Below are 14,805 nucleotides of genomic sequence, written 5' to 3'. Positions count from 1 at the left end.
CAAATATATTAATATTGATGTTTTCAACATAAAAACTAGGCCATATCATTGAAACATTAAACTACAGACATTAAACACATACACTTTTAAGAAAGATACTTCAGCACAGATGATGGGATTTATGAACAGTTCAAGTGCAGGTTTTTATTAGGTAACTTTTAAAGCAAATTATTAAAAAGAACTGCAGGGGAAAGTATTCACAACACGTAGAGACATGTTTCTGTACCATGAGCAACACATCTTGTGTTTCTTTCTAAAAAACACAAGATGTCCAGTTACTGGAATTGCATTTCACTATCAGATTAATTTTAATTAAACAGAAGCTACTTGTTTGACCCAGCTTTACCATGAATTCACTAAGGCCACATGCTCTGTAATATGCCATGAAAACAAAATGAAAGGAAGTGAACCTGAAATGCAAACGTTCATTTCCCTCTGAGAATGTTTTGCCAGTAAGATACAGGTGTGGATGACACAAGGCTTTGGTATAACATGCAGTACTAACCAGAAGAATGAGTTACCAGATTCATAGTGGTTATCACCCTGCTTCTGGGCCCGCACGGTCAGGTCAAAGTTTGAGCCTGCATTAGGCCAGGAGAAATAGAACATCCCAGAGTTCAGTATTTTCTTCAAGGCAGTAACACGCTCCTCTTCCTTGGTTTCTTCCTGGAGAGGACAGAAATCTGTTGCAGTAATTTTGTAAACTTCAGCATCCAGGATTTTTCCCACTGACGTACAGCCTGTCACCAGGACCAGAAAGTGCAGTCGAGTGTTACCTAGAAGATGACAGACAGTTACAAAAGGGTTACAGGTGCACAGAGGATGTCATTTCACATCAGTCCTGTCATATGCAATGCTGACAGGGCTCCAGCAGAGGCCAGTGTCTTTGCTTTGGAAAAAAACAAAATCCAAATAAGCAAAGGGCCTATGTTCATTTACATTTCTGAATTCCTTTTGACTGCAGGTGAGTGCAATTGCATAACATTCCATTATATTTATCCATTCCCATCCTTTGCTGCAACAGACTGTGTTTTTCCCATGTACTTTATGAAGTGCAATGAGCTTGGTGTTGGGACACTACTCAAAAATCAAATTTCACCACCCTAGAGAACATTCAGTTTTCACTGGATTTGACTGAAGGGGAAGGGAGAAGACTGGTCTTTTATGAAATAAAATGCTTTCCTCACTATGGATTTTTCTTCTGCATTTAAAGATATGAAGCATTTGGATTTCTTACTGGCTTCAGCTGGGTGTATTCAGCCATTCACAAAGTTTCAGTATTACCAGTTCTTGAGATTTTGCTTTTTATGTCCCAAAAGAGCATACATGATTAGATGACAACCTCAATTATCACTAAAAAGAATTCCATCTCTCATGGCTGTGAAGCAAAGTGTGAAATCATGAAGAAGCTGAATTTCAGGGCCCCAAAACTAAAAGATAAATTTTGAAGCTTGAGAGAACCACTGTAATCAGATCTCTTGTACACAGCAGGATTTCAGCTTCTGCTCATTCTCTCTGAAATGATAAAGTAATTAAGAAACAGCAGAACAACTGTTCTGAAAACACTGTTTTTGCTAGGAAGAAACTGTTTGATTCACTTAAATTGGCCTCTAATGGAGACAATGTCATCCTATTCACTCCAGTTAGCAAGAAAAGGTGGAAGCGAGCCAAGATGTATTGCTCTAGCATAGCAGAAACAACAGCTGACCTGCCAAGAGCGAAGTAATTATCTAAGAGCACAGTGACACTCTGGGACAGCATGGTTTTCAGACCGCAAAAAGAACACTTTGTAGGACTACTCTTCAACCCTCCACAGTGGCCCACTGTCTGAAAATGCAGACCAACTCTCATGCAACAACTTTTTCTTCTGAAACACCAGCAGGAGAATCCTTGCTTCCGGATCACAGGTTGGCCATAGAAACTTGAGTTAGGGGTGGTTTTCAGCAGGGCCAAAATATTTGCGTAGGCACATGGGAATGGAATGGCAGGACAAGGTGGCAGATTAGATCTTATTCATTCTGTTCTGCTGACTCTAGTTTTGCATAAAGGCCAGTGTAGGTGGTATTTACTAAAAAGCTCTGTTCATCACATTTCTTTCTGTAACAAGGGTATGCTGTGTTCTTCTTCCAGAGTGTTTTTAACAAGTACGTCTTCTCTACTCTTCCAGATGACACCATAGTGGAGGGTTAGAAATACATAAGACCTAATAGTTTATTCCTCCTTTGCACATGAGTGTGCATAATTATAAAGGATTAAGAGTGGGAGACACATCAGTTATCACTATGGTAGTTCATACTTGACTAATTACTGTCTTGTAGCCTCCAGAAGGGGTTAGGAGGAGTTAGTTGTTTCTCAGGATACCTAGTAGCTTCAGTGACTTTGCTGAAACCATGCAAAACTGATCAGCTCAAAGTAAACTTCACTCATGAGAATCTGAAAGCAATGTACAGAAACACTATTAATATTGCTTAGCATCCGTCAGCTGCAGGCACAGAAAACCACTAGTGACAGCCTCAGAAAGCTGGCTGGGATGCTGAGACAAAGAATACAAACACTTTAATTGGCTTCAGTGACCTTAAACTTTCCTAGAAGGTTATAGAAGAGATCAAATGGGAAAGCCAACACTAAAATAGCCAAAAAAAAAAAAAAATTAATAATAGTGGGCTTGTTATCTGCGGTTCTGTCCTTCAAGGAGCTTGTAACTGGTGGAAAATAACTGGATCTAAACAAAGCAATTCTTTAGTTTAAGAAGGAAATTAGTAGGAATAAAGCATGACAGAAAAGCCAATCAGAACTACACACAGTTTTGCTTTACCTAGAAACTCGCTGTCCCTTAGCAGAGACTCTAGATTCTTTTTACTACCTCCTCCCCCAACCACTCATCCCCAAAATGGAAGACACATTTACACATGCAGAGATCCAGCATCTCTACTACCCCAAATCACTAGCTAATGAGCTCAAAAAACAGTAATCACAGCTAAGAACCTAAACACAGTAATCACAGCTGTCCCTGAAGCGTCAGGAGATTTACTGCTCTATGAAGTTGTAATACGCTTTCATGCCACTGGGCAGCAACCCCACATGAGAGAGTCGGGGTTGTTAGGCCTGGAGAAATGAGGGCTCAGGGGAGACCTTATTGTAACCTTTCAATATACAAAGAAGGCTTATAAGACAGATGGAGAGACTTTTTATCAGAGCCTGTAGTGACAGGACAAGGGGCAACAGTTTTAAACTGAAAGAGAACAGATTTAGATTGGCTATAATAAAGAAAGTTTTTATGAAGGTGGCAAGACACTGCAACAGATTGCCCAGAGAAGCTGTGAACATCCCATCCCTATAAGTGCTCAAGACCAGGCTGTCCAGGGCTTTGAGCAGCCTGATCTAGTGGAAGGTGTCACTTCCCATGGCAGTGAGCTTGGACTAGATGACCTTTAAGGTCCCGTCCAACCCAAACCATTCTGTGATTCTACATACACAGACTAAGTCTCTGTGCAGTACTCCAAATTACAGCACAGCCTTCATCCTTCACAGACTTTTCATTATGCCTTTGAACAAAGGCAGGCTGGCAAAGGAGTTTACAGTGTTATGCCTCACACTTACAGCCCAGAAAATTTGAGAAAAACGAGGAAAAGAAACAAATGTATTTAAGCTACAACAAAGCCAGCCTGCTTTGCCATTTTGTCCTCCTAGACTGCTCTGCGAGCTGAGGTGGTCTTCAAATCACTCCAGATTCTCTGATTTGCTTCAATCGCTCAGGGTATGCTACAAAACAGCCAGAATGCAGAACCTCTACAAAATCACAGCTCCAGCTTAACACAAATCTCTCTGACTCGGCGCCTTGGAAAAAAGTCACAAGCCCCATCCCCTGATATCACCTTCATCCCAACTGGTATTTGGACAGTGTCCCCAGGAATCAGCTCTGGGCTATCACTGCACTGTCAGCGGGAGGAAGATCATTGCCTGACGTGCATGCTGCTCTTGGCACAGGGAACAGGCTAATCACAATATCCTATTGACAGCACTCAAGCCTGTGCCCTACCCCATTTTTTTCCACAGCACAAACACAGCCACAGGGTCCTGAGCAGAGGTAGGGCTCCTGTCAGCCCTTCACCTTTTTAGAATCTCCCACAGCAAAATTAATGCTATTAATCTTTTAACTACATTTCCATTAAGGTCTATGAAATTACCCACCACTAAGATATACAGCTACAAACAGTGAAATACAGCTTTTCCTATTTTCCCTTCTTTGCCAGCAACATCAGTTTATGTCTGGGAACCTCTTCTTTCAATCCCAAACCTTTTTTCTCACACTGTCTTGCCCCAGTGTCTTTCCCCTCAACCCTGGCTGCCAATGTTTTTAAATATATTGATAACCACATCCAACAATGTTGTGATGGAAATCATAACTGCACTACCTTCACTCATGCCTTCACTTGGGCATTTTGTCAGACTGAAAATGCTATTCCAGGGGAAAAACCAAAAGCGTTACGTATCCATACAGTACCTAATATGGCAGAAACCTAACATTACCAGACACAGGAAATATGCTTCTGCTTATTTGCCACTCACTGAAAGTCTGATTATTATTATGGACATATTTAAGCCAAAAATCAGTCCATTTATTTCTAAATTTAAACTTTAAAAAGTCAATGTGGTTTCTTTCTGGTATGTAAATGTCAACAAGCCATAATCTCTCGTTGAAAATAGCTACTTAACATGAAAACAGCTGTATCAACCACAACCCTACCGTAAATGCTCCTACATTTGAGGGTAGAAAGTGCTTCAATTGCTTCAATCAGGCCAGATGCTGCTACTGAAGCAAGTGATTTTTATAAAAAGCAAAATTAAAATCAACTTTCTCAATTTCTAAAAATTGCACATGCTAAGTTATTTGGTAGCTGTTCATTCATTGCAAGGAAAACAACATTTTCAGCTGAGAATAATTTACCGAAAAATTCTTTTAGTTTCTAAACAATTCATTTTTATTATCCAGCGAAACTCACAAAAGAATGCAAGAAGTTGCATTCCTGGTTTACTAAACCCACCCCCCCCCCAAAAAAAAAACCCAAACCAACGACCCAAGCATAAACATCAAAAAAACCCTGCTGTCAACACAACACGGAATTTCCTACAGTAGATGGATTTGTGAGGCCATGGCACAAGAAAGAGAGGATTTTTTAAAAATAAATCAGTTTTGCTTTTGTGAAAATATCACAGCTTTACTGAAATAGATCAAATTGAGACACACAGACATTCCTTACAGCTAGAAGGTATTTCCCCTTAAAACAGACAAGACTATTCCATAATCCCTGCAGCCTTAACTTTTGAAAACTGCAGCTCAGTACCATTTCCAATTCTGTATTTATATTAAAAATACCGCTCCTTTTAAGTTTCCAGTGAACTGGAAACTGTTTTTATGCAAGTAGCACTTGAAGTACCAGACTAACACTAATCACAATAAAAACACAGCAGAAGGGCCAGCCAAATTCACCTGGCGGCAACATTAGGAAGCACATTATGGGGTTACAACCTTTGAAAGGAGCTAAACAGTATCCAAGGTATTTATGCTTGTTCTGTCCAGAACATCAACAGCAACATGGGGAAAAAAAAAAACAAAAAAACAAACAAACAAAAAAAAACAACAAACAAAACCCTAAAGCCATGAAACAAGCAATTACCCTTGCATATAAGCTCAAACAAGTCAGGAATCTGAGTTTTAAAATGCTGTGAGTGCATCCTCCAGATGAAAGGGAAAATTAACACCAAATCAATTCCCCGAAGTCAGTGATCAGTGAGTGCCCTGCCAGTACTACTACTGCAGCCAGTCTACAGAGGCTCCCTGCTCTCAGGAGCTCTCTGCTTATCTGGAGAAGCAGACAGGCCACACTCCAGTCCTACTTCTTGAAACAGGAGCTTCTATAAAAAATATTTTATAAAAAAAAATAAATTAATGGAAGTACACTGGGTGGAAAATTTATGGTAAGCCAAAAAACTGGAAATTTTTTTCCTATGAAGTAATCAAGGCTCCAGGTCTGGCTCTTACACTTCACTTTGTACCAACAACCACACCAGCTGCAGACTTTTTATCAGGCCCCCCACCTTGGAAAACAACTTTTTATTTTTTTTAAACTTTTACAAGTAGTTCAATGTACAATCCTGCTTCCTATTAGCCTTTCTAAACTTTACACATAGATGAAAGTGATTTAGGAATATTCCTTAGGATGCAATCTGGAAAGTTTTAAAGAAACCTCTGAAATACTTTAGAGCAAGCGAAATGTTCCTTACTGGTCATGCTTTCTACAGTAACACATCTACGAAAAAGGAAGACCCACCTACAGAATCACAGAAAGATTGGGTTAGAAGGGACCTTTAAAGGCCATCTAGTCCAACTCCCCCACAGTGAGCAGGGACATCTTCCACTAGATCAGGTTGCTCAGAGCTTCACCCAACATGACCTCGAATGCTTCCAGGGATGGGGCATCTACCACCTCTCTGGGCAACCTGTTCCAGTGTCTCACCACCCTCATTGTAAAAAAATCTCTTCCTTCTATCTAGTCTAAATCTACCCTCTTTCAGTTTAAAACCACTACCCCTTGTCCTATTGCAACAACCCCTGCTAAAAAGTTTGTTCCTGTCTTTTTTTATAGGCCCCCTTTAAGCACTGAAAGGCTGCTATAAGGTCTCCCCAGAACCTTCTCTTCTCCAGGCTGAACACCCCCAACTCTCTCAGCCTGTTCTCATATGGGAGGTGCTCCAACCCTCTGACCATCTTCATGGCTCTCCTCTGGATCCAGCTCCACCAGGTCCAGGCCTTTCCTGTGCTGAGGACTCCAGAGCTGGATGCAGTACTCCAGGTGGGGTCTCATAAGGGCAGAGTAGAGGAGGAGAATCACCTCCCTCAACCTGCTGGTCACACTTCTTTTGATGCAGCCCAGGATATGGTTGGCTTTCTGGGCTGTAAGTGCACATTGCCAGCTCATGTTCAGCTTTTCACCCACCAGTCTCCCCCAGTCTTTCTCTGCAGGGCTGCTCTCAATCTCTTCATCCCCCAGCCTGTATAGATATTGAGGATTGCATTGACCTAGGTGCAGGACCTTGCACTTGGCCTTGTTGAACCTCATGAGGTTCACATGGGCCCAGTTCTCAAGCTTGTCCAGGTCCTCTGGATGGTATCTCGTCCCTCCAGCGTGTCAACTGCACCACTCAGCTTGGTGTTGTCTGCAGACTTGCTGAGGGTGCACTCAATCCCACTGTCTATATTATTGGCAAAGATATTAAACAGTACTGGTCCCAGTATGGACCCTTGTCCTGGTTTCGGCTGGGACAGAGTTAACTTTATAGTAGCTAGAGTGAGGCTATGTTTTGGATTTGTGCTGAGAAGGCTGATAACATACTGATGTTTATAGTTGCTGCCCAGACAGTCAAGGACTTTCCAGCTTCTCTGCTGTGCCAGTGTCAGCAGGTGCAGGAGAAGATGTGAGGGAGCATAATCCACAATTACTGGCTTAGGATTCAACCTTAGGTTTAGGCTTGAGACCCAAATTGGCTAATGCATGTCATGCCCAGCATATAGATTATGCTCTGTCCAGAAGTTCTCTCTCTCTCAGGGTCATCTCTCACTCTCTCAGTTGGCTCTCAGACTCTTGAGTTCTTATCTGGTTTTTGGGATTGCTCTTTTGGGACTGTCCCTGCTCTGGGATCATTAGATGGGAACAGGCTGAGCCTTGGTCAATCGGGTGGTGAGCAGCTGCACTGTGTATCACTCATTTGTATATTTGTATTATTATTATCATTATGATTTTCAGTTTTATTGTAGTTTAGCTATTAAATTGTTCTTACCCCAACCCATGAGTGTCTTTTCCCTTTACCCTTTTAATTTTCTCCCCCATTCCCCAGGAGGGGGAGCAAGTGACTATGTGGTATTTGGGTGCTGCTAGCTGGTCAAACCACAACAACCCCTCAGGGACACTGTCACCAATCTCAATCTGGATATGGAGCCATTGACCACTACCCTCTGGATGCAACCATTCACCAATGCAACACACCCACCAAACAGTCCATCCATCAAATCCGTATCTCTCCAATTTAGAGAGAAGGATGTTATGGGGGACCACGTGAAAGGCCTTACAGAAGTCCAGATAAACAATATCTGTAGCTCTTCCCTTGTCCACTCCATCATAGAAGGCCACTAGGTTGGTCAGCCAGGACTTGTCCTTGTTGAAGACATGCTTGCTGTCTCAAATCACCTCTCTGTCCTCCATGTGCCTTAGCATAGAGTCTGGGATGTTCTCTTCCATGATCTTCCTAGGCATAGAGGTGACATTGACAGGTTGGTAGTTCCCAGGGTTCTTGTTTCTACCCTTTTTACAAATGAGTGCAATGTTTCCCTTTTTCCAATCATCAGGGACTCCACCCGACTGCCATGACTTTTCAAATATCATGAAGAATGTCTTGGCAACTACATCAGCCAGCTCCCTCAGGGCTCTGGGATGCACCTCACCAGGTCCCATAGACTTACGTATATTCAAGTTCCTCAGGTGGTCATGAACCTGATCTTCTCTTACAGTGGAAGTACAAAAGAAAAAAAAAATCTTTCAAAGCTTATGCACCAAATTTTGATCTCAGATAGATGGGTATAACTGCTCATGCATTGTGACCAAGATCATTATTTTGTCCCATTACAGCTATAAACCACAATCATCTGTAAAGAACACTTTCAAAGAAATGTAAGAAATGTTTTGCTCACAGAGACATGTGCTGAATGCCCTTTTATCAGGCTGCATAAGGGAGGCAGAGGGTGGAGAATATTAGGGATAGAAACAAGACAAAAACAACTTGCATCCGTTTTTTTCAAAAGCTCTTGTGAAACCAACTGCCTTAATCCAAGTGGAACAGGAAACAGTTCTGGCATGTCACACCCTACAACAATAAGCTGCAGTTTCTGTATTTAACCTGTCTACATGACTCAAGGCAATTGTTTCCCTGCAGTTTATGTGATGACTTCAGAGTTGCCTCTTACAAGCTGCAGTGAAAAGGAGGCAATATTCAAGTCTTTTTTTGTCCTTTTTGACTGTAAATATTTAACTCAAGAGTGCATTTTCTGTTTAAAAATGAATGTGCTCCAGTTTTTGCTCTTTCTCCATTCCAACACAGTCATGCCATTGCCTTAAGATACTTCAGCCTGCTCCATCTCCACTCCACACATACCTCCACTTCACTTTATAGTCCACTGGAAAACAATTTGCAAGGTATTTTTGCCTCTCATCTGCCTTCAAAATCAGCAACAGAACACAGCAGAGGAGCTGATTCTAAGCAACTAGCTGAAAATCTCTGAGAAAATCTACAGCAGAACTATGAAAAGAACCAAGACTTGCCAAACTACAGTTTTGGTCTCAAAGATACACTTTCTCCCTCTTCTAAACACAATTACATATTAGGAAATGTTCAAAAGTAATAGAAAACAGGTATTTAGTTGTTCCTTATGCCTCTGAAACTTCTTCCTTTCAACTACAAAACATATATGTACAAGAGCAAGGATATATATATGCAGGCAACTGAATTCAGAGTGCCTCCCCAAATACAGTAGCTGTTTTAAACTAAACAACCTGTGCGGTGATGGTGTCAAGATACTGCCGTATATATCTACCCCTTCCTGACATCATAGTGTCTAAACCAAACACTGCAAAGCCAGCTCTCTTACACTTTGCTTAAGATGTATTTGTCACTGCTAGATCTTCTTTGGCAGCAAAATCTTGGCTGAGATACAGCTCAGAAACACTCTACAATTAATTCTGCTGCCATCCATCTCACATTAACTTTATGAGTCAGTTTCACATATTTCATCTACTTTCTTGTGAAAAGCATGATCTACTTTGGCAGGCATATAATATGATTTATTTGGATTCCTAAGTAGTGATATTTACAGATTAATTACAGTGCTCAGAGACATCTTTCATGTCTTGGAAAAAAGTCTCCCCTTTTGCTCTACAAATATACTCTTTTAATATCCCAATGGAATGTACTTTCGCAAACATTTTCAGTTAATTTAGTACTTATGGTCTGCAGGTTTCCAGCAGTAAGAAAAAATATGGATACTCTGTGATGAGTATGCCCTTGGCTGGGGGCCAAACCACACACCCGCTGCTCACCCAATCCCCTCCCCACCTGAGGACAGGGGAGAGAATTAAAGGGGTAAAGGGAAAAAAGGACTCGTGGGTTGAGATAAGAACAATTTAATAACTAAACTACAATAATATTGAAAATAATACTATATACAAATATACAAATGAATGATACACAGTGACACTGCCCCCCCACCCGATGACCAAGGCTCAGCCTGTTCCCAGCTAACAATTCCGGAGCAGGGAGAGTTCCAAAACCTCACTCACAGAATGGAGATAACAGTCCGAGCGTCCCAGACTGAGAGCTGATTGGGGTGGGGGGGGAAGGCTTTCGGAGAGTGACCATGTGGAGCCAGATGTCCCGGAGCAAAAGAGATCCGGAACCAAAAGGGCCGACCTTCCGGAGGGTCCTCACCTATATACTGGGCATGACGTGTATGTTATGGAATCAATTATTGGCCACTTTGGGTCTCAATCCCGAACCTAAGATCAAATCCGGGGCTAGTAACTCGGGCTGTGCTCCCTCCCAACTTCTCCTGTTTGCAGACAGCCAGAGAAGCTGAAAGACCTTCGCAGCCGCACAAACATCACTTTTTATCAGCTTTCTTCTGAGCACAAATCCAAAACACTGCCTCTTGCTAGCTATTATGAAGAAAGCTAACTCTGTCTCAGCTTAACCCAGGACACACTCCTAAACAAAGTCGATGGGATGACTGATACTCAGCGAAGAGATGGCCAATTATGCCCTTGTCTGCAGCTGCTAAAAAATGTTAAAAAAGAAAAAAAGTTACACTGCATGCCTTTCTAGTGTTAATCTTTTATTGCAAGCAGCAGCTAAAGGAATTGAACTTACTTATATGTAAGAGGGAACATCTAACTGAGACTGTGAAAAAAAACCTGGGCAATCTCTTGAATGGTGAGATAGCAGACATGCATCTTTGCTTTTTAAAACATGTTCAGTAGCAGCAAATGTTTGCTTATCTTTGCTTACAATGACCCACCTGACCTTTCACTCAATCACAATTAGAAGTTTGCCTCCAGTACTTAACTTTTTCATCAAACTACCAATAAAATTTTTAACAATCCCTTCCAAAGGAAGTCCTGTACTAGGACAAGACAGAGGTGCAGTAACAAAGCTCAGAGAGGACTCAGGAAAAACCTCACACTTTAAGGCCACTGAAGTTAAGCAGGTGTTGTTCAAAAAGAAATAAGGACGTTGGAAACACAGAAATAAAAGGATAAAAGGGAAAAAATAAGTTTGAGAATATTTCACACCCCATTTAAAATCATTCACACTTTAATATGAAGACTAAAGCCGGATATATTTAGTTCCCACCACATACAAGAAGCTACCCTCATCTGTAGCTTAAACTCAATAGCTACATTCCTTTACTATTACAACAAGATTCATTAAACTCCTATGAAGAAAAACAGGTCCAAGTGCCAAGAAAAGCTAATCACAAGCCCTCCATTTTTAATTACATTAACAAATTGACATTAATCTCTATAGAAATGCCTAATTAACTCCACAAGAAACAAAACAAACAAAGAGGCCACATTGGTTTTAAAGACTAGATGGGCCAACTGTTATAAATTATGACACAGAAATGTTTCAGATTGCAGTCGCCTCTTCAGAGCAATCTCAAGTCATATTACTCAAGCCATAAAATGATAAGTGGGCTGCAAAAAGATACACTGGTCTAAATACACCAGTGTTCACACCACCACTGCCTTTGGCAGATTCCTTGACCAAGCACTGAGTTATATGGAAAACAGTCTTGTCACTCCTCCAAGTCACAGTTAAGGCTTACTGCAAGAATACCATGGGAACAAGGCATATAGTGCTTTGGTTTCAATGCACCTTTTTCATCAGTGAGTTTGAAGTCTGCTGTGTAAGGTACTATTACCTTCAAAACAATGACTGCAGTTCTCTTCCTAAAACATGCTATTTCCATTAACATTCCTGTAGGCACTGTAATAGTAAGTCCTTTGCAAAATCAAGATTCTCAAACCGTACAGAAATTTACAGCAATGACAATAAATATTCCTTACTATACTAGTTGAAGCTAAAGGCCTTCTTCTGCAAGTCCTTATCCATGTGAATTACCCAATTAAAGGCAACTGGGCATTATAGCAAGGACTGGAAATCTGTAGCACTGCAGTCTTATATGACCATGATTGATCAGTGTTTAAACATGATCCTTCAAAAGAAAGTAAGAAATCATAGCTTGCTTTGGATAAATGTGGCAGGGGAAAAAAAAACGACAATTATCTTCAGCAAGGAATGTTAGACAAAACAAAAGCGAGAAAAAAATACAAAATTCTTAGACCATCACTTAGTGATATACTTTTCTATGCTTTTGACACAGCACAGAAAAAGAAATAGATCTTTTCCAGACTGTATGTAACAAGGTGCAATCAGCCTTCACAAGTTAAGGAACTGGACAACCTTAGCCACTTGTTGCCTTTTAGCATTGTCTGGGCATTTTATAACCTCAGTCATACAGATGGTCACTTACCGTATTTAAGCTGAAGCTCTCCTAAGCAGCCGTAAGCATCCATGAGTTTTTCATATTGTCCTTTAATTGCATCCTTTTCTTCTGGAGCTGAGAAACAAAACAAAAGGCAGCAAACCTTAGTTTTCCAGTCTTTATAAAATTTTCAGATTGCTATTGCCTACACCTTTCTTCCCAGTTGATTTTGCTCAGTAAACAAAACTACAGTACGAAGGTAGGTTTAAAATGTTGGAAGAACACAGTGATTAAGAAGTGACAAATGCATAGCCTCTCCACACAGCACCCTAGAAGAAAGAAGGGGACTCACTACCTTTTCAAACAACATGATTGTTAGTAATGTTCTTATTCTAGGGTATCGATGCCACATCAGTTTCAGAACAAATAAAGGAATATACAAGCAGATGTAAACTTTACACTGTTCTAAAATAAGAACAAAAATAATAATTTGTCTGGCCATAAGCCAAAATACAATATAACTTTTCTTGACATGCAAAAAGAGATGGTTTCTGCTTCCAGATTCTCACAGTCTAATTTCAGACAGAACTGGAATTGTTTTATTCAAGATAACATAACTTGATGTAGACACAACATCAGATATTGATTTCAAGAGGAATTAAACTTACATCTTAGTGAAGTAAAAATTAGCTGATTAAAAACACAAAGAAAGTGTCAGATGCTGATGTTATATTTGTGTATTTCTGTAACACTCGACTTCAACGAGCACAAACTGAACATTTAGGTATTAAGCCACAACAAGGCCCAAACTTGTCTCTGGCTACTTTAAAGTAAACCAAAAGTACGTCCTGAATGAGTAAGTCTGCACTTTGTATATATTTCCCAATGAGAAGCAAGGTTAGTCTCATGAATGAGGAAAACAAGCTGTGACCCTCAAATATCTATTTACTTCTCAAACCACAGATAAACATCAGCACGGTACTTTTAGAGGTTAGCTAATACAATTTTATGCTCCTAATAAACTTGAGCACGTAAAAAAATCTCAAACCTCCAGGCATACGCCTGCAATGAACAATAGAGAAAGAAACAGACTTCTCTTCATAAACCTCAAGAGACAAGTAACTCAGTAGAAGCACAGAAAACAAATAAATATCTCGTGTATCTCTGACATTTTGAAGTGAAAAGAAGGACAACTCCAGTTGCAAAATTCCTTAGCAGAGGCAGCCCCCAAAGGAAATTAAAACACATTTGTCTCAATTTTTGCACCTACCACAAATAAGAAAGACTAGCTAATTTTTTCTTATTTTTGGTATCAGACTTTCACAACTTATCTATTCTGCTTTCTTAGAAACATTGAGTGAATCAGGAGAAACTAGTAAAATGTTGATACCACATACACCAGTGAAACAAAACATAAGCAACAGAAAGAGAATAAAGATTTTTATTGGGTAATGTAAACCTCTGGACAGTAACAATTTAAATACTCAGTAACAGCACCCCTTAAGAGCTGAAGAGACTGGAAGCTCACTCTGGCACTTCAAAAAAAGAACTTTGGCAAAAATAGTTTAGATAGACTATAACAATGTTTTATTTTTTCAAAAAGACTCCCTGTCAAGCCTTTCTTATGTATTAAAAAAAAAAAGATGTTAATAAAGTGATGTTTCACTTTCCACAGCTTCTTCACTAACTAGAAAAGAGCAGCAACAACATAATGACTTTTTTTAAAAAAATCTGTTCTCTGACTTAAAAGCTTATCCTGTTCCATTTAAAATAAAAAGGAAAAACCATAAACAAAATTCTTGCTCCAGATATCCCACTTTTAGGAAGAAATAGAGACTGACAGAAACAGCAAGAGATCAGATCTCAGAGACTGATGTAGGAGCTCACATACTTGCAGCTGGGCGCAACCTGAAAGCATTTAAAAGACACCTTGAAAGCACAGTGATACTCTTCAAAAGGGAATTACGGGTTGGAAAGCTGGCTGTTGAAGTGTTTGGTAAGAGCGTGATCCAAAATAATGGAATTTATTTCAGTGTGGAAATAAGCAACACACAACTCATGGCGCTAACACCAAGAAGCACCTGAGACTGGCACGTACAGAAGCCAACAAAGTTTCCGAGGTCAAGCCAGTGGCATCACATGCACATCAGCTCCTGGCATGGGACTTTTCCAAACACACAGACAAATAGCTGCATTTGGCCAGTAGTGGTACA

The 14,805-nt window shown here is 40.3% G+C and overlaps 1 protein-coding gene across 1 annotated transcript; it reads right to left on the bottom strand.

Moving 5' to 3' along the window:
- Nucleotides 1-264: 264 nt before the first annotated feature.
- On the bottom strand, nucleotides 265-12,721 carry LOC104465064 (synaptojanin-2-like). The gene is made up of 2 exons (XM_010077962.1): nucleotides 12,641-12,721; nucleotides 265-776 (listed from the first exon to the last, which is right to left on the bottom strand). Exons 1-2 carry the CDS (start codon nucleotides 12,681-12,683, stop codon nucleotides 343-345), a joined length of 477 nt encoding a protein of 158 aa, XP_010076264.1. The 5' UTR covers nucleotides 12,684-12,721; the 3' UTR covers nucleotides 265-342.
- Nucleotides 12,722-14,805: the final 2,084 nt, after the last annotated feature.

Source organism: Pterocles gutturalis, unplaced genomic scaffold (genome assembly GCF_000699245.1).
Source record: "Pterocles gutturalis isolate BGI_N339 unplaced genomic scaffold, ASM69924v1 scaffold20958, whole genome shotgun sequence".
Lineage (NCBI taxonomy): Eukaryota > Metazoa > Chordata > Aves > Pterocliformes > Pteroclidae > Pterocles > Pterocles gutturalis.
The sequence above is the reverse complement of the archived record's forward strand: the minus strand, read 5'-3'. Positions and strand labels throughout refer to the sequence as shown.